Source organism: Podarcis pityusensis (genome assembly GCF_964106645.2).
Source record: "Podarcis pityusensis genome assembly, chromosome: 13".
NCBI classification, from domain to species: domain Eukaryota; kingdom Metazoa; phylum Chordata; class Lepidosauria; order Squamata; family Lacertidae; genus Podarcis; species Podarcis pityusensis.
Window position 1 is genome coordinate 50,097,664 of NC_138038.1, and position 27,394 is coordinate 50,125,057.

General features: G+C 45.6%; 3 protein-coding genes across 16 annotated transcripts in view; 2 read left to right on the forward strand and 1 right to left on the reverse strand.

Moving 5' to 3' along the window:
• Nucleotides 1–23,921, forward strand: LOC308462290 (uncharacterized protein; the record flags this gene model as incomplete). Of its 6 annotated transcripts, none has more annotated exons than XM_080979903.1 (7): nucleotides 1–1,258; nucleotides 7,376–7,414; nucleotides 10,335–10,643; nucleotides 10,948–11,259; nucleotides 12,299–12,394; nucleotides 15,883–15,904; nucleotides 23,159–23,921. In XM_080979903.1, 7 exons carry the CDS (start codon nucleotides 1,225–1,227, stop codon nucleotides 23,310–23,312), a joined length of 966 nt encoding a protein of 321 aa, XP_080836029.1. In that variant the 3' UTR covers nucleotides 23,313–23,921. The 6 variants fall into 6 exon arrangements, with proteins under 6 accessions (XP_080836029.1, XP_080836031.1, XP_080836026.1 ...); XM_080979905.1 differs by lacking the exon at nucleotides 1–1,258 and adding an exon at nucleotides 1,818–2,087; XM_080979900.1 differs by lacking the exon at nucleotides 1–1,258 and adding an exon at nucleotides 2,605–2,797.
• Nucleotides 1–27,394, reverse strand: part of LOC308462214 (immunoglobulin superfamily member 1-like) — a 119,922-nt gene that overhangs the window by 58,450 nt on the left and 34,078 nt on the right. The gene's annotated exons all lie outside the window — the stretch shown is intronic.
• The window catches only part of LOC308462267 (Fc receptor-like protein 5), a 13,994-nt gene continuing 8,282 nt past the window's right edge, over nucleotides 21,683–27,394 (forward strand). The window contains exons 1-3 of the mRNA XM_080979823.1: nucleotides 21,683–22,899; nucleotides 24,930–25,335; nucleotides 25,424–25,462. Coding sequence (XP_080835949.1) covers nucleotides 25,311–25,335; nucleotides 25,424–25,462 — 64 coding nt within the window. The 5' untranslated portion in view covers nucleotides 21,683–22,899; nucleotides 24,930–25,310. The remainder of the gene's footprint in view (nucleotides 22,900–24,929; nucleotides 25,336–25,423; nucleotides 25,463–27,394) is intronic.

Below are 27,394 nucleotides of genomic sequence, written 5' to 3' on the forward strand. Positions count from 1 at the left end.
AGATGTTTGGAGCCTTATTTGTGGGTTTGTTTGTGGGTGTGACTGTGTGCTCTGCTAGAATTTAATTAGGGACAAATGTCAGGTTCTGACTTGGGCAGAAATAACCAGCTGCATCAGTATAAGCTGGGGGGCATCTGGCTTTCCAGGGGTACATGTGAAAAGGATCTAGGGGTCTTAGTAGACCACAGGCTTAACATGAGTCAACGGGGTGATATGGCAGAAAAAGAAAAAGAAGAAAAGCTAATGCTCTTCTAAGCTGCATCAACAGAAGTACAGTGTCCATATCAAGGGAGCTCATAGTATCACCCTCTTCTGCCCGGGTCAAACTCCACCTGAAGTATTGTGTCCAGTTCTGGGCACCACAATTTAAGAAGGATATCAAGAAGCTGGAAAGTGGGCAAAGGAGGGCAACCAAGATGATCAAGGGTCTGGGAACCAAGGCTTAGGAGAAATCATTTTGAGGGAATTGGGTATGTTTAGGCTGGAAAAGAGGAGACTGAGAAGAGAGATGATCTTCAAATATCTAAAGTGCTGGGAGATGCAGCAAGCTTGTTTTCTCCTCCTCTGGCAGGTAGGACCCAAAGCAAGTGCTTCAAGTTACAAGAAAGGAGATTCTGACTCAACATCAGGAATAACTTTTTGAGGGCAAGAGCTGTTTGACAGTAGAACGGACTCCTTTCACTGGTGGTTTTTAAGTAGAGGTTGGATGGCCGTCTGTCATGGATGCTTTAGTTAAGATTCCTGTATTGCAGGGGGCTGGACTCAGTTCTAGATTTCTTTTCTCTTTTTTTTGGACAAAGTAATAATCATAAATAAATCAGAATAAAAATGTGCCCCCCACCACCGAGATCATTCCATTGTAACTATCCAGCCTCCCAGAATTTCAACACCTCTTGCGATGGTTTGACCCCTTTCCGTTAAAGCAGTACAAATTCCGCAAACACCTTCCATATCTCCTCAAAATCATTTCTCCTGCATATTCCCTGCCTTACCTTAATAGCACATGTTAATTTATCATTCATAGCCATACCCCACTCCTCTTTATACCATTCTTCCATTTTATATTCTTCTTGCCCCTTCCACTTCCTAGCTATAATAATTTGTGCAGCTGTCAATAAATTTGTGAGCAAGTCCTTCATTCCCTGTGAACCGTCTGCCCCACTGGGGTGGAAAGTTCTAGAATTCTAGGATTCTATGGGCCACACTAAATGAGTTTAGCCTTCCATGACTGGGTGTAGCAGAGATGCATGTACAAAATGTACATGCAAAGGAAATAAATTAATAAAATTGTTCAGTAGCGCCTTAGAGACCAACTAAGTTTGTTCTGGGTATAAGCTTTTGTGTGCATGCACACTTCTTCAGATAAACTGAAATGGAAGTCAACAGACTTGTGCAAAAGAAAGAGAGGAAGACATAATGACCAAGCCACCTGGTGGTGCTTTGCTCTTCCGAGAAAGTCACAGAATGCTTAATTGTGTTTTTTAAAATTACTGTTCCCTCCCTTAAGTTCTTTTTTTGCCAATTTTAAACAATTTTTCACCAAATCAATACAAATTGATTGGCAGAGGGCCTTCTCGGTAGTAGCGCCCTTCCCTGTGGAACGCCCTTCCATCAGATGTTAAGGAGATGAGCAATTATATAACATTTAGGAAACATCTGAAAGCAGCTTCGTATAGGGAAGCTTTTTAAGGTTTAAAATTTTACTATGCGTTAAATGTGCTGGAAGCTGCCCAGAGTGGCTGGGGCAACCCAGTCAGGTGGGTGGGGTACAAATAATAAAAATAATAATAATAATAATAATAATAATAATAATAATAATTTAAAAGCTGACTTCCCACCCCACCCCTCAGATGTTCCTTTATTTTCCTCCCTCCTTTGCTGCTCTCAGTACAATAACTTTTCCAACTTTGGTTTCAAAATTCACTCATCCTTTCTCACTGCACATCGCCTGTAGAATTACCGATTTATGCTATGGCTTCTGTCCATTATTATAACCCATCCTCAAAACAATTGAGTAAGAGTAAACCTAAGGAGCGCCATGACTGAAAGCTGAGGAAATCTTAATCTATTTCAGCATTCTAGCTTTTGTATGTTTCAAAGTACACCTGCAAATCTTTCTCAGTTTTACTGCTTTCTCCTTTGTAAACTGCTTTGAGGCTTATTTTGTGTGTGTTTTTGCAATCAAGAGGAGTATAGATATAAATGAATAAAATAAATGGGTTGTTCCTGAGGAGATGCTTTTTCTCCTCCGAAATGAGACACTTTCCTCAGAAAGGGGACCCTTTTTCTCCTCAGAACAGGCCGGGATATGAAGAAACTGAGCAGAAGCCTGAGGCCTTTTCCCGCCTTTTTCCTCCCCCTAGAACAGGCTTCCTCGGCCTCGGTGGCCCTCCAGATGTTTTAGGCCTACAACTCCCATGATCCCTAGCTAGCAGGACCAGAGGTCAGGGATGATGGGAATTGTAGTCTCGAGACATCTGGCGGGCCGAGGTTGAGGCAGCCTGCCCTAGAAAGTGCTGGAAGAGCCGCCCCTCCCCCTCTCTCCTCAGGGAGAGTCAGGGGAGCCGTGGCAAGGCAGGGAAGGCGGCCATCGCTTGCTCCCTCATGAGCCTTTTCTTTCTTTCGTGGGGATTCGAAAAGTTCTTTCTTGTCCTCTTCCCAGGGGCAACTGATTTATTTCATAAAATTTATAGGCTCTTGACTGTGAGGGTGGGGGGAAGCAGTCTGGAAAAAGAAGGGTTGGTCCTCATATCCGGAGGCCTCCTAAGCAGCCACCGTTTGAAATCCATTAATTCACGTAATTCCCTCAGGCGCCCAAGAGGGGTTTTAGGGGGGTCCCTGGCCAGAGGATGGATTGGGGTTCCCCTCCTGCCTCAAGCAGAAGATTCGGGGGCTTCTTCAGGTTTTCCTGGTCTTCTCCCTCAGCCTGGAAAAAGTCACATTTGCCTCTCTTTCCCCTCAGTTTCCCAATTCATTGGCCTAAGGAGCCACTGAAATACGCTCAACAAACAATACAAGCAACACCCAGACCATTATACTAGATAGCACTGTAATTCTTATTGCATAATATGCATGATTTAGTAACAAAAACAAAATGTGTGCACTTGTAAATTCTCTAATATATTTGAAATCAATTGAACATCTCCTGAAATACGCTCAGCTGAGTTTAATTTTCTGAACAATCTCTTCTTCTTTGTTTGTTTAGTAATTTGTTTTATTGGTTTTATGTACAATCTTTACAACAGAGGACTTTACAACCAAAATAAACCTTTACAACAGAAAACTTTACAACCAAAAGAAACCCAGACAGAAGCAATAACATGACTGTCATGTTTTCTTTTGTACTAAATTCTTCTCAGATTTCCTTATTTTACTATTCATTAACTTAAATCTTCTTCTTTTAATTCCTTGTTCTTGACCTCCTAAATCGCGTATTTGTCCTCTACAGTTTTCCAATTACTGCCCCAGTTTTCCAGTTTCCTCCCCCTATACCCGTTACTTCCCTTCACCCATTTGCGATCTTCTCTGCATACTGTTGTGTTAACAGCTATAAAATTTGTTTTTCCGTTTGTATTGTAATGTTCTTTTGTATCCTTGTGTCCTTCAGGCTATTGCATGTTAAATTTTAGCTCTGAAACCAAACCAATATATCCCTGTATGCATTCCCATTCTTTGTAAGTTTTTTGATTATAGCAGCCTCTAATTGACGCCGTTAGTTTTGCCATCTCCGCAAATTCATAAATTTTAGCTCGCCATTCTAGTAATTCAGGTATTCTTTCTGATTTCCCTTTTTTTTTGCCACTACTATTCTAGCCGCTGCTGTTGCATACAGGAATACGTTCTTTTTTTCCATTTTCTGTACAATCTCATGTAACAATAAAACTGTAGAGTTGGAAGGCCCTGCAATGCAGGAATCTCAACTAAAGCATCCAGGACAGAGGGCCATCCTCTTCTTCTTTGCCGATCCCTCATAGTAAGATTGTCTTCCATGAACACGGTCTTAACAGTGAGTCCATAAGTGACTGTGGAGGCCAGTTCTGGATCCACACATCCTTCCACAGTGGGGACATTGGTTTCCAGGTGGGAGTTGATCATGGTGAGGGTTTGCCAAGCTGGCCTTCCTCTTAGCACGTTTCTCCCTTGCGTCCTGAGTTCAAATGTCTTCAAAGCCCAGGACACCTTTGGTCAAGGCTGTTCTCCAACTGGAGCGCTCACAGGCCATTGTTTCCCAGTTGTCAGTTTTTATACTACATTTTAAAAACATTTGCCTTGAGAAAGTCTTTAAACATCTCTTTTGTATTTTGCTTTCCATTCTTGAGTTGGGAATAGAGCAGTTGCTTTGAGAGGTTGTGGGCTCTCCTTTCTTGGAGATTTTTCAGCAGAGGTTGGATGGCTGTCTATCATGGATGCTTTCGTTAATATTCCTGTATTGCAGGGGGCTGGACTCAGAGTCCCTTCCAACTCTCAAGGTCTAGAATTCTTTTCTTCTTTTTTTGACAAAGTAATAATCATAAATAAATCAGAATAAAATGTGCACCCCCACCACCGAGATCATTCCACTGTAACTATCCAGCCTCCCAAAAATTCAACACTTCTTGCAATAGTTTGACCCCTTTCCATTTAAGTAATACAAATTCTACAAACACTCTTCATACCTCCACAAAACCATTTCTTATATTCCCTGTCTTACCTTAATAGCACATGTTAATTTATCATTCATAGCTATAGCCCACACCTCTTTATACCATTCTTTCATTTTATATCCTTTCACAGCCCCAGAGTCAGAGGAAGTGGGAGAAAGGCTACGAATAAGACAAGACGTGACAGTTGTCAAGAGCTGTTGGCCACAGGCCAGATCACAAGCATTTACAACATGCTTTGCATAAAATAAGCTGACGTTTGGGACTGTGAAGAGGGTGGAGGACTTGCTTACAGACTTTTGTTGTATATAGAGAGATATAAAATCACATCGTCAGAGGCAAATTGAATTGAAATACTTTATTGTCACTTGTACAACTTGTATACAGTGAGATTACACGAGCACCCCCCACTCAGCTCTCTTAGTCTTAATTCCCCTCGTTTACTGACGCACACCCACCAAACCCGAAAGTCAGTTGCCCTGTTGTTATCTTTTCATTCAGCAGCCTAACAGCCCATGGATAGAAGCTGTTCTTTACCCTGTTGGTATGACTAATCATGCTTCCATATCTTCCGCCTGAGGGCAGGAGATCAAGAAAGTGCCGGCCAGGGTGTGAATCATCCCTGAGAATTTTCCTCACTCTCCTGAGGCAACGTACTTCCGCTATTTCATCCAGTGGATTCACGGGACAGCCCATAATATCTTGTGCTGTGTTCACCACCCTCTGTAGGCACTTCCTATCAGATGATGTCAAACCAGCATACCACACCATGATGCAGTATGAAAGGACACTTTCTATTGTTGACCGGTGGAAGGAGATAATCAGATGTTGATTGCCATTGTTCTTCCGCAAGACTCTGAGGAGATGGAGTCTCTGTTGGGCTTTCTTAACCACCTGGGTTGTATTTATTTTCCAAGTAAGGTCTTCACTGAGATAAACTCCTAGGAATTTAAAGGAAGAGACTCTCTCCACACAGCCCGCCCTGATGTACAGCGCGGCTAGGTCTCCTCTCTTCCTCTGAAAGTCCAACACCATCTCCTTTGTCTTGCTGATATTAAGGTGCAAGTTGTTCCCTAGGCACCATGTAGATATTTTTTGGACCTCCCTTCTATACGCTGATTCGTCTCCACCTGTTATTAAACCCATTATGGTGGTGTCATCTGCAAACTTAATTATTGCAGTAGGCAGGTCAGATGATACACAATCGTATGTATACAATGAATACAAGTAGGGACTTAGCACACATCCCTGTGGTATGCCAGTCCTGATTTTTAAGGAATTAGATGTTACACATCCAATCCTCACTGTTTGTGTCCGATCTATCAGAAAGAATGTTTGAAGCTTTCTTATTCCAAGAACTTAGGCTGGGTTCAGACTTATACCTTCAAATCACATTTGAAGAACATTCCTTCCTTCCAAGAATTCAGGGCGCTGTAGTTTGCCAAGGGTTTCCTCAGGTTTGTGACTCTGTGAGAAGTGAACGGAATAATTTGAGGCAGATTGTCTGGGATTTCTCAGTCAGGGACATGCAAGCCATGGTTAATGGGAAGAGAGGAATGAAATGAGAAGTGAAATTAGGAAGTAGAGAAAGATTGCCAGCCTTGCCTCTTTTCCCATGAAAAAGGAATTGGCTTCAAGGACACTTTTTTCAAGCCCTCCCTCTGCTTCTCCTCCACGTCACCACTTCTTGCTCTTTACATGTCACAGAGCTGCCCCCAAAAAACCAGTTTCCAAAAATAAGCACAAAAGAGAAAGCGAGGACCACAAGCCAGCATGAGAACTGTTTCATCCTGTGCAAAATAGCTGCGCCTCCATCCGGTGTGACGCTGTGTGTATTGTGCTTGAGAACTGTAAATGAGCGTTTGTGTTTTTCAAAGATCTTTTGTCATCCCCCATTGACTTTAAAAAGCCCCAGCTTCCCTATGTTCCCTATAGTAGGTGCTAACGTGCTCAGCATTTTATCAGTTACCTAATTTCTCTCAGCTTATACATCTGCATTTGAGAGTGGCCATGACAGCTTCTGCAGAGCAGCTCAGTGCTGCAAGGCATGCTGGGAACTCTTCTTGAGGCCACCCTGGTGGTCAGCCGCGTTTGACACCAGTGGCGCACCCAGAATGCTCAGCGATGCCACTGTGTTTCTTCTCAGTGTGTTTGGAAAGAAGATTACTGTTGCAGATGCATCAGCTCAGTGTTGCTGCTGAAGCCGCTTCTTCTAAACCCCATCTTTGAAGCATGGAGCAAATTGGCCGTCTCTTTGTCCTCCTGGGTAAGACCCTTTTCTTCCCCCCTCCAACCCCACTCTTTTCCTTCTTCTGGAGCCTCCTATCTACACTTCCCTTCCCAGTTTCCACTGTCTGTGTTTACTCAAATCTCCTGCCTCTGTTCTCTGTTTCCAGGTGGGTCTTTAGGGAGGGATGAGCATGTCTCAGGCAAATCTTTCACAGCATCCACACAATGTCACTGGCATGGGAAAGTTGGCTGTTTTTAACCTTTACCTTTCCTGCAAAAAAACCAAAATAAAATCATAACCTCCAGAAATGCTTCAGAATAGTGGGTATTGCTTTGGGAGAAAAAAAAAGTGTATGAGGTTATTTAGAAGTCTAGATTATGAAACTTGAAACGATGCCAAAAACGTTTTATATCTATCTATCTATCTATCTATCTATCTATCTATCTATCTATCTACAGTATCTATCTATCTAAGCATCACATTTTTCTCCTCTGTTCTCTTTCAGCCTCATTTTTGGCTCTTTCCTGGATGACGGCCCTTGCAGGTAATCCAATTAATATAACTTCAAATACAGAGTGGTAGGCAGATACAGTGGTACCTTGGGTTAAGTACTTAATTCGTTCCAGAGGTCTGTACTTAACCTGAAACTGTTCTTAACCTGAAGCACCACTTTAACGAATGGGGCCTCCTGCTGCTGCCACGCTGTTGGAGGACAATTTCTTTTCTCATCCTGAAGCAAAGTTCTTAACCTGAAGCACTATTTCTGGGTTAGCGGGGTCTGTAACCTGAAGCATATGTAACCTGAGGTACCACTGTACTGTCAGTGTGAACACATCTTAAAATTTAAACGGGGATATATTGTTGTGGCTATTTGTTCCTTATTCTGTCCCTTATCTTGAAGTCCCAGACCCGAAGGGTGTGAATGGTGAGTTAAAGGGATCACCCATGCTCTACTTTCTAAGCACAGGTCTGGGATTTCCGAGTCCAAATTTTTTTTTGGGGGGGGGGAGGGGAGAAGAGAAGAGAAGAGAAGAGAAGAGAAGAGAAGAGAAGAGAAGAGAAGAAAGAGGGATTTTCAAAATTTGATTTTGAGTTTAAGAGGCATTGGAATAAAGGGACTTCCGGGTTAGTGCCATGGGCGAATGGCGGAGTTCCTCCGACCAGAGGAACTGGCTCCATGGAAACTGGGTCTTTCCGCCGCGGCAAAGGTGGGGACCCGCTAGAAATCCCAGGCGGAGGAAGCCTGGGAACGTGGGGTTCGGCAGGGCACCAAGAGCGCCTCCCCTACTCATGGGGAACCCCATTTTGGGGTTCCGGAGTGAAGTGGGGCGAGCGGCGCAGTGCTGCGAACTGATTGCTACTTTCACGGAGTGAAGCCGCACAGCCATTGCCAGAGAGCGCTGACTTTTTCCTGTGGACAATTGGATTTAAAACAAGTACCCGTGAGTAGAAACAGAAAATTGGATCAAGAAATATCCTAATTTGGCACCGAAGCGGGAAGGTTCAAAACAGGAAGTCCGCCTTCCGCTTTTTGTATATAGACTGAAGCAAAAACCTTGTAAGCTAAAGCCTGGAAAGTCGTTTAAAAAGTTTAAATTTCCTTCATTTATAATTACTAAAACCCCCTTGGAAGCAGGAGAAAGGGGGGGGGGACCTTGTTTAAGCCTGCAGGAGAGGGAGTGAAGAAAGATAAATTTCCACCGTCTCTAACCTGGGAACGGGGTGTCAGAGACAGAAATTGTTGGAGAGGTTCACTGACTGTGAATGGAATACTTTGACAGATAGCTAAAGAAGAGAAATAAACTGATTCCAATGTTGCCTTTTGCATTCTAAAGAAACAAAATATCTGAAAAATGAAAGTAATTTTCCTTTGTTGGACTTGCCTTAAAAAGATGGATACAAATAGAAATTGTCTCCTCTAGAGGGAGCTTGTTAAATTGTTGCTGCAGTCTACTTGAAGACTCTACAGCTGTGAGATTAAGATTGTGGGATCAGTCCTTTTGACCTTGAATAAAAATGAACTGGGAGGAAGTTTTGGTGCTTGCTTTATGCAAGACAAGTGCTTTGTTGGAACAGATGCATGAGAAGATGGATCTGATGAATGAGAAAACGGATTTGATGACTGTTGTGGTCAATAACTGTGGACAAACAGGGAATATTGATACAGAAACCATTCAGGGACCAACTCAGGAACCTGTATTGATTGGGCAAGTGCAGAAGATAATGGAGGAGGTTGTGGTTGCACCTCAAATAATACAAATGGAGAGATCCGAGGCCCTGTAGGAGCACAAGTCGCTGTTTTTGAAGATTGAAGTTGGAGTGGGCCAGGGGGAGTCTGGAGCTGAGGAGGTTCTTAACTTCGGAGGGACTTTGAAATATGCTCTTAAATGTTTTTTGGATTACATTGATGACTGTGGGGAGTGGGACTGTGGGGAATGGGCTGGTTTGATGAAGGGAGATGGAGATAATTTTGGGCTGGAACCTCCCAGAGACCTACTCCTCAATGAGAAAGGAAATAAATTAAGAAAGAGACCAACAAAAGACAAGGAAAAGTGCAGATATAAACAAGAAGAAGAAGATCTGCAGAAGGGACATGGAAGAGACTTAAGAGCCTCGGACATAAGATTACCGGGTTGATGGACTAGATGGAATGGACAGTAAGGACTGACATGACCCGAGACCAGGAAGAAGAGACGTTGGAGGAAGATTGGAAGAAAATTTATAAAGGAAAATTTTTATTTAGGGAATTAGCCTAAAATTAATGAATAATAGGGAAAATGTTGGAATGACATTATATGGTTTTAGTAGAAATGATATAAGGAGTCATGTATAATTGAGTATTAAGTTTTAAGCTTTAAGGTATTTTATGGTAAGATAAGGTTAAATAAATCAAGGCAATTTGAATAACAGAATATGGGGAAAGATGGAAAGGATTTGTTGAGTTAATTAATAGGTTAAATTGTTAAGATAAATTATTCAATAAAAATTGAGAAAGATGGAAAGAATTTGCTGAAATAACTAATTAAACTAGAATACAAAAAGGGAGGTGTGAGGAGGTTAATGAAACAAGCAAATGGAAGTTAAAGATACGTAATATGGGATTTATGTTTTTTTTTCCTTCTCTTTTTGCTGTATTGTTGTATTGGTTTTTATGCTTGTTTTTTTTTCTTCTTTTTTATGTATTGTAGTGTTGTTTTCTATTTTTTCTTCTTTTCTGTAATTCTGAAACTTTTAATAAATATCATTTTTTTTTTAAAAAAAGGAAATTCCAAGCGAGGCAAAAAAAAAAAAAAAAAAAGGCATTGGAATAAAGGGTGGAATGGGATGGGTTGGGACTGTCAATCCGAAGCAGTAATTGAAGTATTGTGGAAGGTTATAGGGATTCATGAATCATCTAATGCAATGGGGACATCCTAAGGGACTGGCCAAACTGTATTTTGATTGTATCTCCCTCTGTTTCTCAGATACTGTGGCTGCACGTCCATCAGGCCTTTGGCTGTCTCTTTCACCTCCACACAACACTTTTGCTCGAGGAGAACAGGCTTCATTGATATGCTCCCTGCCAGAAGGACAGAGGGCAACGTGGTTCTATTTCTATGAAAAGAGAGGAGGTGTACCAGTCATGTATGGACAACAGGCAGAAAATATATTGGAGGTTTCCACAGAATACTTGGAAACAAGCAAAACATTTGTCTGTGCTTACCTGGCGGAAAAGAGTTCAGGAAGACTCTTCCTGTCTTCACTGAGTAACGAGGTTGTGCTGTCCATCACTGGTGAGAAACGTACTCTTTGTGACAGAATTGCATGCACGAAAGCTAAGCCAGCTTGGGGATCATAGCTCCTTCTCTGCCCAGCTCCTACTCTGGCTGGAAACATTGTGGAATTCAAAGATCACCCGTAATTTCATAGTCCTTCCTAACTCCTCTTTTCTTCTTGTCTGCCTTCAAAATGCATTGCCCCTTCCAGAACAACATTGAAGGAAACAAAGGCAAGGTGCTTGCCCCGAGGAGCATACAAGGGATGTCGTCACATGGGGATCCCTTCTGACCTTGGGATTCTCTTTGATTCTCTCTGCAGGTGAACCACTTTCCACAACGCCTACCTTTTCCACTCCTGACCAGGCTGTTCTGAGTTTTGCCGCCACAACCAGGCCACCTAGAAAGTCAACACTGGCAACTTCATCAACCAGCTCTTCTCACTATGTCGCAAGACGACCCTCAACACGCATGAAGCTCCTTGCATCAAGCACCTCCTGGTCCAGCTCTTCGCAGTTGAGTCTGCATTATAGCACCTCAACCAGCAGCACCAATGCTCAGGAGAGCAGGAAATCATCCGCCTGCTGTGATACCAAATCCACCACAGACCAAAAGAAGGACAATTCAGAAAAAGGTACAGCCCTCTCATGAGGCTGTTATTTTTAAGAAAAGGACACTCTCTTTCTTTCTTTCTTTCTTTCTTTCTTTCTTTCTTTCTTTCTTTTTGTATAAAATTGTGATTTTATAGGTTATAAGCCATCCTGAGTGCTGCAGTTGCACTAGGTAAAGGTAATGGGACCCCTGACCATTAGGTCCAGTTGTGACCGACTCTGGGGTTGCGGCGCTCATCTCGCTTTATTGGCCGAGGGAGCCGGCGTACAGCTTCCGGGTCCTGTGGCCAGCATGACTAAGCCGCTTCTGGCGAACCAGAGCAGCGCACGGAAACGCCGTTTACCTTCCCGCTGGAGCGGTACCTATTTATCTACTTGCACTTTGATGTGCTTTCGAACTGTTAGGTTGGCAGGAGCAGGGACCGAGCAATGGGAGCTCACCCCGTCACGGGGATTCGAACCGCCGACCTTCTGATAGGCAAGTCCTAGGCTCTGTGGTTTCAACCACAGCGCCACCCGCGTCCCTATGCAGTTGCACTAGAAGGGAGCAAAACAAACAAACAAACAAACAAACAAAGGTTGCACTGTAAATAACCCAACTGATTCAGCTCAGTGCGGAATATTATTTTCACCCTACGAAAATAAATGGAAACAGTGCTACTGCTGCCTGATTTGTTTGCTTTTGTACCGTTATTATTTTAGTCTGGTGGTATTGTTTTTTATCTGATGGTACAGTATTGTTATTTTATCATGCGTGGCTATGTTTTAGATGATAAAATAGGAATTTTATGATGTTGCCATGCTTCCGTTTGAGAGGGCCGACCTGAAAGGCAGCCTATAACTACAGAATATGGATGGTTGGAAAGAATAATATTTAGAAAGGGACAATCAATGGACCTTCAGAGACCAGGGAGGAAAGAGGAAGGGTGGAAGTTAGAATAGCCAAAGAGGGGAATATGTGGAGCAGCAAAGTTCATAGATACTAGCCAAGTCTTCGTTTTGTAACAATTGACTAGTTCTCTGATCAATAAACCGTTCTGATCAACAGCAATTCTCTTGCAGGTTCATATCCTTTTCTTCTGGCCATTAGATGTGGCACCGGCGGATGTCTCCTCCTCCTGGTGTTTGTTGTCTGTATTTATAGGAGGAAGCACAAAGGTATTTGGCAAGGCAGGGGAAACTGAGCCTGGGGAGGTGGACATCCCAGGAGGAATGCAGATGTGGGTGGAAGTAACCCCTGGTGGAATCATCACAGCCAGAATGATCACTAACTGCTTATGCACAGCATGCCTTCTTCATTTTTTTTTTATTTTGACAAAATAATAATCATAAATAAATAAGAATGAAAATGTGCACCCCACCACTGAGATCATTCCATTGCAACTATCCAACCTCCCAAAATTTCAACTCCTCTTGCGATGGTTTGACCCTTCTATTTTAATAGTACAAATGCTACAAACACCATCCATATCTCCTCAAAATAATTTCTCCTGCATATTCCCTGTCTTACCTTAATAACAAATGTTAATTTATCGGTGACTTCCGGGTTGGTGCCATCGCCGAATGGCGGACTCCCTCCGAGCTCCGGAGGGAGTCTGCTCGGCAGGGGCTGGGTCCTACCGCGCCGGCGACGCGGGGACCCTTAAAAACCACGGGCACGGAGTCCGTGGACATGGGTGACTCGGCTTGCACCATTAGCGCCCTCCCGACTCGTGAAGGAGCCTTTTTAAAGGCTTCGGATCGGGTGCCGGGGAGTGGCGTGGTGCTTTGAGTCTTCTGCTTTCCCTGCCGAGCGCAGCCGCATGCCATTCGACGGAGAGCGCTGACTTCTTCCATTGAAAATTTGGACTATTAACAACAACCCGTGAGTAATTGGGAAACCGGGTTCAAAATTTCGGATTTGGCACGAGCGGGGGCGATTTAAAAAGGAAGTCAATCCCCCCCCCTACTGTAAGCATTCCAAAACAAGGACTGGGTAACCAAGGTCCAAAGGGAAGTATACTCCTGATAAAAATCATTAATTTCACGATGGGAAATTATAAGAACTGTGCTGGAGGAGAAGAGTGGAGGGTGAGAAGAAAAATGCAACCCCCCCTGGGAACCGGGGCGATTCGCGGAGCCTGGTGAAGAGAGACGGAGACTTTGACAGCTGTCAAAGTAGCTGTCAAAGCTGGAGAATATAAAGAGGACTTTGTTATGAGGACTTCGCTGGTTAATTTTGTTACAATTTGCTATAATATGGATATAAACTGTTGGAAAATAAGCAACAATTTGACTTTTGGATTAGAGGATACAAAGTTATTACAATCCCCCTAGAGGGGTTTCGGGACATTACAAGAACGGTCGTAAGTGGAAAAATACTCTGGGATTCGCACAGGACTTGTTATCTTCTGGGAAAGCTGCAAAACTGAAATAGTATTTTGTCTACAGAGGTATTTACATTAAAGGAGACAATAGAATTTTCTATTGAAGAAAGGAAGGGACTGGACGTAAGTTTTTGTTCCTGAATAACAAACCTCTGTAGAGATACCAGATTTCTGAATTAGAAAGTTTTAGCAGCTGAACAGGACAAGAAACCTGAGAAAGTGAGGAATAAGAAGAACAAAGGACTGATTACGACACGGAAAGAACAACGGGAGGAGTGGTAAAGATCAAGGAAATTAAAGGCCTTTGTTAGATTGGACACTTGAAGTTAAATATTATTAAAATTAATAAATTAAAAGAAAACCGGCAAGATGGAATCGGGGAGAAATCTGGTCATGAATTGAGACTTCCAAGCTGATAATGTATAGACTGATGGACATGTGGAATTCAAACCGGGGAAGGGGGGGGGGGGAGATTTGGAATCCAAAGGCTGTGTAACCATCTTTTGAATTTTTCTATATCTCTTATTTTCTATTTCTTTACATAACTTACGCATGTCATTTTATTTTGATTGGACGTGTTTAAAAAAAGGGAATTCGTGGAAGGAACTGGGGTGGATCTTGGGGAAAATCTTTTTTCTTTTCTTGTTAATGATGTGGGACGGTGGTAAGATTTGTACAATTCAATTTGGATAGTGGGTTAAACAAATTAAGCTTCAAATTGGGAGTGAGAGCTTGTAGAACCAAATTAAGGAAAGGGGAATACAGTCGGGGGGGGGAGGGGGGGAGTCCCAGAAAGTAGGCAATGAAAGTAAGGTTTTTAAATATCTTTTTTTCTTTTTCTTTTTTCTTTGTATTTCTATATTTTTGGAAACTTTAATAAATATGATTAAAAAAAAAAATAACAAATGTTAATTTATCATCCATAGCTATATCCCACACCTCTTTATCCCATTCTTCCATTTTATATTCTGCTTGCCCCTTCTACTTCCTGGCTATAATAACTCGTGCAGAAACCTCGCCTGTTCCATTTCTGTGTGTCAGGTTGCAGTTAGAAGCACAGAAGCAGAGTTATAAAAGGGAGCAGCCCCATCTATTTGTCCAGGGCAGAGATCTGAAATTCTTTGCAATGCCCTCTCCATGGGGCTGCCATTGAAGACTGTTCAAACCTTCTGTGGTTTTAAAAGACAGCGGCTTATAAAGAGCACATCCTGTCAGCATTTGTAAAACCTTTGCAGACTCTCCGTTTGTTTCAGATTCAAAATGATGGCCTCTTGGCCCTCAAAGCCTTAAACAACAACCATCCTTTAATCCCCCCTTCATTTACCCATTAAGAATTACACATAATGAACTACATTGTTCTGTTGTAAAAGAAAAAAAAATTCACACTAAGAGGCTAGAAAAGGAGAAAAAATAAAAAGAAGAAAAGAAAAATAAAGAAAAAACTAAACAAAAAATCTTATGAAAAACGTACAAGAAATGCAAACCATCATCGACATTATTATAAACATATATTTCCAGTAAGAAATCCTTTTATCTTCAGCTTATCGATTTCTCCTTGCCATTCTTACTTTCTTATCTATACCTGATCTCTGGTTTTATTCCTTGATTTATTTGATGACTTCCTTCTACCACTATGCAGTTTCTAATTTCTCATATCTTAAAATTTCTGCATCCATTTTAACTCAGTGGAGAACTATTCTCTTATCTCTGTGGAATTTAGTCTATTCTCAGCCAAGTGTCATCACTGGAACCGTGTTGCATCATGTAATTTTTAAAAACATCCCATTCTTTTTTTAAATCCTACCTCCTGAATAGTTTCTTATGAATTCTGTTAATTTCGGTAATTCAAGATATTCACATATCTTTAGGTGCCATTCTTCTTTTGTCGGTATTACATTACTTTTCCAATACTTTGCTATAAGAATCCTGGCAGCCGTAGTAGCATAAAGAAAAACTCTTTTGGGATGTTTGTTGTAAAAATACCTAATAAAAATAATTCTGTTTTTTAAGGAAATGTATATTTTAACATTTTCTTCAATTCTTCATATATCGTGTCCCAAAATAATACGTGAGCATAGCTGCCTTCCATCCTTGAAATTTCACCCACTTCTCTGAGTGTTGCAACACTGTTCCCCAGCCAAGCAATGTAAAGTGCAGCATTCTAGAGGATATTGCGCCTTACGTGCTCCAAATGTGGGAACCCCTGGTGCCCTGTCTTTGTGTCTCCTTCTTCGCTTAAGAGTCACACGCATTCACAAACTTTTTCTTTTCTTTTCTCAGATAAGAGAGTGATCACAGCAAGGTGAGTGAGTACGAAAACTTGGGGCAGCTGTCAGAAGCAGCTTCCTCCAGGCTGTTAGACATGACGCTGCGGTTTGTGTGGCCCCCCCCCCGTCATCGGAGGAGTTGGGGCTGCTGTGTGCTTAAAAACAGAAGCAGGGACATGCAGTCAGGAGTGACAGGAGGCTGAAAGGGTGTGGCTGCTTAAAAAAAGCCACCTCTTTTCAAGAAGATAAAAAGAGCTCTTTAGCACAAGGCAAAGGGGATTCATTTCGGCCAGCCTCCATTTTCCAACTGTAGCCAGCCAGATGCCTCTGGGAAGCCCACCAGAAGGCCATTCCTAATTCCTGCTCCCCTGGTTTTCAGAGATAGAATCATAGAATTCTAGAGTTGGAAGGGACCCTGAGGATCATCTAGTTCAGGCATCCCCAAACTCGGCCCTCCCGATGTTTTGGGACTACAGCTCCCATCATCCCTAGCTAACAGGACCAGTGGTCAGGGATGATGGGAATTTGTTATGTACTGAGTTGAAGAGGATCCAAACTGTAGCAGTCTGATTGGTCCTAGAACAATAGGATTCAGAATGCAGCAGTCTGATTGGTCCTAGAACAATGCAGCAGTATGATTGGTTGGCAGGAACCACCCAATCCTGCTCCAGATAGAAGTGAATCCACAACCTGATTGGCTTACAGTAGAATTCCAGAATTAGCCAATCATGTGCAGCCCATTGTGTAAATAATGTATATAAAGCAGATACTGTGAGGGGACATTTATTCATTCCTCCTCACCACTATGAGCTGAATAAAGAGCATGAAATCACTTTGCGACTCTGAGTATATTTCACTGGCGACGAAGGTGGGATCCCGCTGAGCTGACTGCCACACACAGCACCGCAGCACCGCCAACTGCCGCACCGCTGCCTCGCACCGTGTATCCAGGCTTCAGCTCCGGGGCACAAGGAACTCAGAATGGCAGCCAACAGCAGCTTCTCGCCATTCAACCCAGCATCTGGAGACTGGGAAGCGTACGCCTCCCGTTTCACCTTCCTCCTAGAAGCCAAAGGGGTCACCGACGAAGAAGACGCCAAGAAGAGGGCGATATTCTTCAGCGTCTGCGGAGAGGAGACGTTTGAAATCGCCCGGGCTCTCCTTGCGCCTGAAGACGTCGCTACTGTTCCATACAAAACAATAATGGAACAGCTGAAGGGGCACTTTTCACCGCAGCCCTCAGTGGTGGCTCGTCGAAATGCCTTCTATGCAAAGCGGCAAGCCCTGGGGAAACCATAACTGGGTTTGTGACCTCTCTCCGCCAAGCCGCCCGGTTCTGCAACTTCTCAGAGCTGGAGAACATGCTTCGTGACCGCCTCGTCGGTGGCCTGAAGGATGAGAAGCTGCAACGACGCCTCTACGCTAAGAAGGATCTAACGTTCCAGGTCGCTCTGGAGGAGGCCCTGGCAACAGAAGCTGCCGAGAGGTCGACCCAAGAGGCACGGCCGAGCCTGCCATCCCAACCGAGGGTCCACCATGAAGACCTCACCGACGACTCAGGATCCGACAGGGAGGAGGTGCACCGAGTACAGCAGCGCACTCAAGCAGCGCACAGACCACAGCTGCCTCGACGAGAAGGAGGGAACTGCGCAAGCTGCGGGGAGAGTCACGAGAGGAGGACCTGCCGTTTCCGCAACGCAGAGTGCAGGCAGTGCAGAAAATCGGGACACATCGCCCGGGTGTGTCGGGCTCGGCCCACCCGACACCAGGCATCAGATGACCAATCCAAGAGCCCCAGGTCCCGGGGCCCAACGCACCAAGGCAACTCGACGGAGCTCACGGACTTCCAGGTATACCAGTTGCCCCACCCCAACGTAGAGAAAATTTATGTAGAGGTACAGATAGAGGGGGCCCCATGCCGCATGGAGCTTGACACGGGTTCAACTCTATCCATAATCTCGGCAAGGACCTTAAGGAAACTGTGTCCCACTGGGGGTCCCAAACTCAGGCCGGCCCCATTCACCCTCCGGGACTTCCAGAAACGTAAGGTCCCCACAATGGGGGTGGGGACCTTCAGGGTGCAATACCGAGGGCGGACGCGGCAACTGGACTTGCTTGTGGTCAAGGGCCCCTACATTAGCTTACTGGGATTGGCATGGTTTGGACCACTGGGGCTAGCTGTCACCGGGGTGAACCACACTAGCTTACAAGTGGACGTGGACGCCATATGCAAGGAATTTCCAGGGGTTTTCGATGGGAAATTGGGACAGTATACGGGCCCCCCCATTGCGCTACAGCTTGACCCCGCAGTACGACCGGTCAGGCTCAAGGCCCGCCGGGTCCCGTTCGCCTTGAAACCCCGTATAGACGAGGAATTGGACCGACTCGTAGAGCAAGGAGTGCTGGAGCCGGTGCCTAATGCTCCCTGGGAAACCCCAATCGTCACACCCGTCAAGCCTAATGGTTCGGTCCGCATCTGCGCAGACTACAAATGTACCATAAACAAGGCCCTCACGGCCCACGCATACCCAGTGCCAGTGGTCAGCCATGTCCTTGCCACCCTGGCTGGGTCGAAAATTTTTGGCAAGTTGGACTTGGCCCAAGCATATCAACAGCTGCCAGTAGATGAGGCCACAGCAGAGGCACAGACGATTGTGACGCACAGAGGAGCGTTCAGGGTAAAGCGGCTGCAATTCGGTGTCAGCGTGGCACCAGGCATATTCCAGAATATAATGGACTCTCTCCTTAAAGGGATTCCTGGCGTCACCCCCTTCTTCGATGATGTGTTGATTGCCGGCCCCACACCAGAGGAGTTTGAGGACCGCCTCCGCACCGTTCTGCACCGTTTCCAGACGGCGGGTCTCAAGGTGAAGCGGGAAAAATGTCTACTAGGAGTGCCTCAGGTGGACTTTCTGGGATTTATGGTGGACGCAGAAGGGGTCCACCCGACTGGGGACAAGGTACGGGCCATTTGTGATGCCCCAGCGCCCAAGAGCAAGACTGAACTTCAGGCCTTCTTGGGGCTATTGAACTTTTACCATTCCTTCCTTCCCCACAAGGCGGCGGTAGCGGAGCCCCTACACAGACTCCTGGACAAGCGGGCCCCTTGGGTGTGGGGCCAGCGCCAGGAGGCCGCATTCCAGGCAGTCAAGGACTTGCTTGTCTCAAACTCGGTCTTGGCACACTTCGACGAGAGGCTGCCGGTGGTGCTAGCATGCGACGCCTCACCCTATGGCATTGGAGCTGTCCTGGGGCACCAACTCCCGGATGGAAGAGAGGTACCGGTGGCGTACTTTTCCCAGACACTCAACACAACCGAGCGGAACTACTCGCAAATCGACAAGGAGGGTCTGGCAATCGTAAAGGGAGTAAAAAAATTCCATGATTTCTTGTACGGGCGGCCCTTCACCGTGGTGACTGACCACAAGCCGTTGCTTGGCTTGTTTGCCCCCGAAAAGCAGACCCCCCAAGTGCTGTCTCCTCGCGTCCTCAGGTGGTCAATTTTCCTTGCCAGCTACCAGTATGCACTGATTCACCGACCTGGGAAGGCGATGGGCCATGCGGACGCCCTCAGCAGGCTACCACTACCGGAAACAGGCCCTGACCCAGCACCTGCACAAGAGGTTATGAGCCTGGAGCTGCTTCCCGACCGCCCCATTCAGGCACAAGAAGTTGCACACCATTCCAAGAAAGATAGGGTCATCTCCCGGGTCCTGGACTGGGTGTGGAGGGGATGGCCCAGCAGCAGCCCCGGGCCAGAATTCGCTGGCTACACAACCCGCAAACATGAACTGTCGGCCCACAAGGGGTGCCTGTTATGGGGAAGCAGAGTCGTTGTTCCCCAGCCCCTCTGCAAAAGGGTCCTCACAGCCCTACACGAGACACATCCAGGGGTAGTAAGAATGAAGGCCCTTGCCAGGAGTTATGTGTGGTGGCCGGGGATCGATGGAGAGATAGAGGCCTGGGTCAAACACTGCCAGGCCTGCCAAGAATCCCGCCCAGATCCCCCAAGGGCCCCAGTCCAGTCCTGGGAGTCCGCCCGAGCACCATGGTCACGCCTGCATGTGGATTTCGCTGGCCCCTTTCAGGGGAAAACATTCTTCATAGTGGTGGACTCCTACACCAAATGGCTGGAAGTCGCACTGGTACCGTCCACTTCCACGTCCGCAGCCATCCGGGTACTACGCAGGCTGTTTGCAACCCACGGGCTCCCTGACACTCTCGTCTCAGACAACGGGACTGCATTTACGTCAGGAGAATTCCAAACCTTCACAGCGCAGAACGCCATCCGCCACATCCGTTCGGCGCCGTTCCACCCTGCCACCAATGGCCAAGCAGAACGCATGGTGCGGACCACCAAGGACACCCTTCGCCGCATGACGCAAGGGGACTGGGAGTACCGCCTTGCCACATTCCTTCTAGCACAGCACAGCACCCCCAGCTCAACGACTGGCCGGAGCCCCGCTGAACTACTAATGGGTCGGCGCCTTGCAATCAGATTGGACCGCCTTCACCCCGATAGAGCTCAGGATGAGATAGTGGTGGGGGAAGGCAGGAACCCCCGGACCTTCGAGGCCCAGGACCCAGTGTACGCAAAGAATTTTGGGGCAGGCCCAGCATGGGTACCCGCCACAATCACCAGGGTCACTGGCCCCGTGTCGTACGAGGTGCTAACGGATGGGGGGCAATGCTGGCGCCGCCACTGCGACCAGATACGGCGACGATTCCCGGGAGAAAACCAGGAGGAGGACAGGTCAGAGGAGTCCCAAGGGAACAGCGGGGCAGTGAGGCCCATAGAGCAGGAGGGGCCAGCAGGAGAGGCAGAATCAGTAAATACAGAGAGGACCCGTGAGGCCGAAAGGACACCGGAACCAGAACCACGACTGAGCGAGCCGGTTGCACCAGACCAAACAGCCGCATCACAGCCAGCATCCTTGGAACACGAGCCAGAACCCGGAGCCCGGACCAGGGAACACCCCAGGCCACAACGCACACGTAGGCCGCCGGCATACCTTGAGGACTATGAATGCGACCTCCCGGGCAGGACTGGAACTTAGAGGGGAGGGGTGTTATGTACTGAGTTGAAGAGGATCCAAACTGTAGCAGTCTGATTGGTCCTAGAACAATAGGATTCAGAATGCAGCAGTCTGATTGGTCCTAGAACAATGCAGCAGTATGATTGGTTGGCAGGAACCACCCAATCCTGCTCCAGATAGAAGTGAATCCACAACCTGATTGGCTTACAGTAGAATTCCAGAATTAGCCAATCATGTGCAGCCCATTGTGTAAATAATGTATATAAAGCAGATACTGTGAGGGGACATTTATTCATTCCTCCTCACCACTATGAGCTGAATAAAGAGCATGAAATCACTTTGCGACTCTGAGTATATTTCAGAATTGTAGTCCCAAAACATCTGGAGAGCTGAGTTTGGGGGTGCCTGATGTAGTCCAATCCCCTGCAATGCAGGAATATGCAGCTGCCCCATACGGGGATCAAACCTGCAACTTTGGCATCATCAGCACCACGCTCTAACCAACTGAGCTACCCAGGAAGAAGGACCAAAAGGACAAGTTTGGGGGTTGCAGATAAGGAGGGGGAAATACATTAAAAAAATAATAAAAATTGTCCAGTAGCACCTTAGAGACCAACTAAGTTTGTTCTTGGTATGAGCTTTTGTGTGCATGCACATTTCTTCAGATACACTGAAACAGAAGTCACCAGACCCTTATATGTAGTGAGACAGGGAGGGGTATTACTCAGAAGGGTGGTGGGAATGGGTGATTGGCTGATAGGTGTGTGAAATATACTCAGAGTCGAGAGTGGATTTCATGCTCTTTATTCAGCTCATAATGGTGAGGAAGAATGGAAGTTCCTCCACAATATCTGCTTTATATACATTATTTACACAATGGGCCCCACATGATTGGCTAATTCTGGGATTCTCCTGTAGGCCAATCAGGTTGCGGATTCACTTCCACCTGGAGCTGGATTGGGTGGCTCCTGCGGACCAGTCATACTGCTGCATTGTTCTAGGACCAATCAGTCTGCTGCATTCTGAATCCTATTGTTCTAGGACCAATCAGACTGCTGCATTTTGGATCCTATTGTTCTAGGACCAATCAGACTGCTGCATTTTGGATCCTATTCAACTCAGTACATAACACCGTGGTAAACCTATTGACGACTCTTTACCACACCTATCAGCCAATCACCCATTCCCACCACCCTTCTGAGTAATACCCCTCCCTGTCTCACTACATATAAGGGCCTGGTAACTTCTGTTTCAGTGTATCTGAAAAAGTGTGCATGCACACGAAAGCTCATACCAAGAACAAACTTAGTTAGTCTCCAAGGTGCTACTGGACAATTTTTAAAAATATATTTCTACTGTGTCAGACCAACACCACTACCTACCTGAATCAGGAGGCGGAAATGATTGGCATGTTGGAGAGAAGGGAAGATGTCTGTAAGGGATGGGGTGGCTGGGACAGGGACAGAGCCAGTGGACAGGGAAAGGTGGGGGCAGAAGGGGTGAAGGGAGCAGAGCAGGATTCCAGGTTGCCGGAGGCTGGGCTAGATGACCCTTGGCGGTCCCTTCCAACTCTATGATTCTATGATTCTAATGTCTATTCTGGACACAGGAGGGCAGGCAGCTCCTGCTACATGGTTCTGTCCTCAGACAGATGCTTTGATGGCCGTTTGGACTTCTCACAAGAGGGGGATTCCTTGAGTTACTTGGCCGTTCACCTTTGCCGTGAGCTGTTGTGTGTATTCTCTGTGTAAGAACTGGGACGGAAACTGTGGAAACATTTAAAAATAAAATAAAATAGTTTAGCGAGGTTATTTCCCCCTCCATTCATGGCTGGGATTGGGAGATTCTTCCTGTCTTTCATATTGAAACCATCACTTCCTCCATGAAACCTTTGACAATACAATAACTGCCCCCCCATTTCTATTTAAGGAAATAGAAACTGAGCTATGGGATTGGCTGCTACAGGATGTGGTTTAGATGCCTTTTGAAAAGAGGTACATTCGTGAAGAATATTCCGCCAAAACATTTTAGTCATGACAGCTTAGTAGATCTTCATTGTGCAGAAGCAGTCTACCTCTGAATTGCTGTGCATTGGAGATAAGCAAAAGAGGAGGGTGGCCTGTTTGTGAGTTGCCCAGGAGTGTCCAGCTGGCTGCTGTCAAAACTGAATGAAGCGAACCCTCAGTTTGCTCCCAACAGCTTGGGGGATCATCATTCTTTGAACATGTCCCTCTATTTCCTTCTCCTTTTCAGAACTCAGGCGCCTTTTTCTTCCTTGCTGCCCCCTACTCTGCCTCAGCCCCCAATATCGCAATTATGGATGGAGAGCAGAGCGAAACCGGCCGAAGACCAGGAGGAAGGTCTCTACAACAACATTCCCCTTCAGGGCAAGAAGAGAGCAGAATGATACAGAGATTCTGAAGACGAATGAGCCATCGGGGAGATTAAAATATTCAGATGGGGATTTACGACCAGGGAGATGGGGTGGAAGGGTTCAGGGAAGAGGGCAGTGTTTTGCCTTTCCCTGCCTCGTCCAGCATACGGCTTGGCTCAACTTCTGCAGCACTTTCCTCAAGAGCAGGGGTCAGCAAACTTTTTCAGCAGGGGGCCAGTCCACTGTCCCTCAGACCTTGTGGGGGACCGGACTATATTTTGAAGGAAAAAATATGAACAAATTCCTATGCCCCACAAATAACCCAGAGATGCATTTTAAATAAAAGCAGACATTCTACTCATGTAAAACACGCTGATTCTTGGACCATCCGTGGGCCGGGTTTAGAAGGCAATTGAGCCGGATCCGGCCCCCGGGCCTTAGTTTGCCTGCCCATGCTCAAGAGTTTGTCAGTCTAAAATACTTTGCCGTGTTGTCCAATCTCAATATTTTGATCTTGGATTGTTTTTTGTTGTATGCTTATATTTTTAAAAATCAAATAAAAAATTCATATAATGTGACCTGTTTGGGTATTTTCTTTGTAATTAAAGAAATATTTCAAATAAATAAGTAAATCAAAACTTTTTTTTCCAGTCTCATTTTCTCTTCTTTCCTGTATGGTATCCTTTGGAGGTAAGATGAAAACTGATGCATCCCTGAAACTAAGCTTTCCCCCTGAAGGTATTCCCTCGTGAGACAGAAAGACAACATGCACACATGGGCGTAGCCAGGATTTTTGTTAGGAGTGGGGAGGGACTATGTTGGGGGGGGGCAGAACAAATGCAATTGGTCAGTTAGATAGGTATTTCTATTGTTTTACCTGATCGGGTTCCAAACAGTTCATTAAATAGCTCTGTTATCACCCAGCTTTGTCTTGATCCATTCAGAAGATCATGCAAGATCTTAATGCAGAACTAAGTTCCATTCAGGAACAGTCCTTTGCACAGTGAACAGTATTGTTCACTCGATAAAAATGAAAGCTAAAGTAAAAGGCAGTAAGGACTTGTAAACTGAAAAGGAAAGCGTAATGATAAAAGGAAAAACTGATAATGAATACCCCCCACCCAAACCCTCCAATTGACAATTATAGGCAATGAATCATTGCTTTGTGAACTGAAATCATCACAAGCAGTACACTCTCAATTACAGTCCCAGAAACCCTTTAAACCATGGGTCGGCTAACTAAGGCCCGGGGGCCTGATCCAGCCCAATCGCCTTCTAAATCTGGCCCGTGGACGGTCCGGTAATCAGCGTGTTTTTACATGAGTAGAATGTGTGCTTTAATTTAAAATGCATCTCTGGGTTATTTGTGGGGCATAGGAATTCGTTCATATTTTTTCCTTCAAAATATAGTCAGGTTAGGTAATTCTGTCTCTATAATTCCCAAAAGAAAAGCCTCTGTTTTTTTTAAACAAAGGTTATTTTAAACACCCTGTTCATTTCATTATATATCATTTTCCTTTTCTATGTACTAGAATGGGAAAATCCCAATTTCTCTGTCTGTCTGTCTGTCTGTCTGTCTGTCTGTCTGTCTCACTCCTCTCTTCTTTCCTTCCAATCTCCCTGTCATCCTTTGGCGATCCGTCTATGCAGGTAAAGTTGACTTCTGCTCTTCCCTTCTCCCATCCTGCTGCACATTGTTCCATTTGGGTTGCTTCAAGAAGTTTGACCGCAGAGAAAAATAGGTGATGGAACAGCAAGATCAGATGTGATTAGCAGTTCCTAGATGGAGCTGGATAAAGCTTGTGGTTATGGCTAAAGCCTATAGGCCAAGTTCTGCACACAGCTCAGGGTGTGTGTCTACACAATGTTCAGGAGTCGAGGGTGTGATGTTGTGCTTCCTGTCTTTAGTCTTTGCTTTGAGAAGACAGGCTTCGGCAAGGCCGGTTCATTGTTTCTCTTGGGACAGAAATCAGAGAGAAGGTGGATTTGGGGCTCTAGCCGTGGTTGTTCTTCCAGGGATACTGGCTGAGCATGAAGTCTGCTGCTTTGGTGACAGGTTGGTGACCTCTCTGTTCAACTCAGATTGGAAATTTGCCATCTATCTCACATTCACACTGCATCTCTCCTTTGCTCTTCACTTCCAGTCTGTCTCCAGATTCTCCTCGGGAGATCAGTCCAGGCAGGTAAAGCGGATTTCCGTTCTTCTTTCAACTTTTGTGATAGGAGACAGAAGCTCTATGGGATGCAGGAGTGTCACATTTTGCATGATTGGGTGGATGGCGGCTAGCAGATTGAGGCCGAATCCTGACAAGACAGAAGTACTGTTTTGGGGGACAGAGGGCGGGCAGATGTGGAGGACTCCCTGGTCCTGAATGGGGCAACTGTGTCCCTGAAGGACCAGGTGTGCAGCCTGGGAGTCATTTTGGACTCACCGCTGTCCTGGAGGCGCAGGTCAATTCTGTGTCCAGGGCAGCTTTCTACCAGCTCCATCTGGTATGCAGGATGAGACCCTCCCTGCCCGCAGACTGTCTCGCCAAAGTGGTGCATGCTCTGGTTATCTCCCGCTTAGACTACTGCAATGCACACTACGTGGGGCTACCTTTGAAGGTGACCTGTAAACTAAAACTAATCCAGAATGCGGCAGCCAGACTGGTCACTGGGAGTGGCCACTGAGACCATGTAACACTGGTCCCAAAAGACCTACATTGGCTCCCAGTACATTTCCGAGCACAATTCAAAGTATTGGTGCTGACCTTGAAAGCCCTAAATGGCCTCTGCCCAGTATACCTGAAGGAGTGTCTCCACCCCCACCATTCAGCCGGGACACTGGGGTCCAGCTCTGAGGGCCCTCTGGCAGTTCCCTCCCTGCGAGAAGTGAGGTTACAGGGAACCAGGCAGAGGGCCTTCTCAGTGGTGGCGCCCACCCTGTGGAATGCCCTCCCATCAGATGTCAAGGAAATAAACAACTATCTGACTTTTAGAAGACATCTGAAGGCAGCCGTGTTTAGGGAATTTTTTTAGTGCTGTGACATCACATTGGTGGGGAAGGGGAGAAGGGAGGAGAGAGAGATTTTCAAAATCTGATTTTGAGTTTAAGAGGCATTGAAGTAAAGGATGGAATGGGATAGTCAATCCCAAGCAGTAATCAAAGTTGAGCCATTTTGGTAGCTGTAACTGTGAGAGAGAACAAAGGACCTCTGGCCAAGATCTCTCAGCATAGTCACAAAACTGCCACCATCATAGTTCCTAGGGGAAGCCAACAGAGTACAATACTGAAGATTCAAGTCTGTCATGAAGATGAGCTTTAATGTGATGTAGCAAAGGGGCAGGGTTATTTTAAGCAGTTCTTCAGTCTTGGGGGGCACAGATATTGTTGCTGCTCTACAACTCCCATCATCCCCTGCCAACTTAGCAGAAGTTGTAGTTCAACAACATCTGGGGGCCCAAGGTTGAAGAGCTGTGTAAGCCTTTGCTTACGTGGCTGGAAACATTGTGGAATCTGGACGAGAGATCTCATCCAGAGAGAGCAACTCCATCAGGATTTCGGGTGAGGAGGCCTTTTTTGCAATATGGATCTCTTGAAAGTTGAAGTGGGAAGCTGGATTGAAACTGAGGAGTTTGGCTGGTCAAAGGAACAGGAGGGGAATTTTATTAATAGAATTAGAGTATGTACAAAATTCAAATATCATCAGAAATTCTGTAGTCCTCCCAAAGTCCTATTTCCTTTTCTCATTAATCTGCTTGCTTACTGAGGGGGAGAGAGATTATTGGTCTACAACTCCCATCAGTCATCCACCAAGCAGCTTGATGGGAGTTGCAATCCAACAACATGTGGCAACCCATGGTTCAAACATGCTTATTTAGATGAGCTTATCTCGTGAAATTATGTTTGTCATAAATCAAAAGGTTTTGTTGAAAAGTTCCTCCAGTTAATGACATGGAATTATTAGAATGCTGTTTTGATAGTGACCCCAAGGAAGTAGATTGTGGAAATCTGTGTGCAGCATTTGTTTAATGCAGGACTGAGAAGGACCAAGGCATTCTTGGCACTAAACAAGCATACCTTGAACCAACAACTCATTAAAAAAAATTGTGGATGAGGGACTACAAGAGGG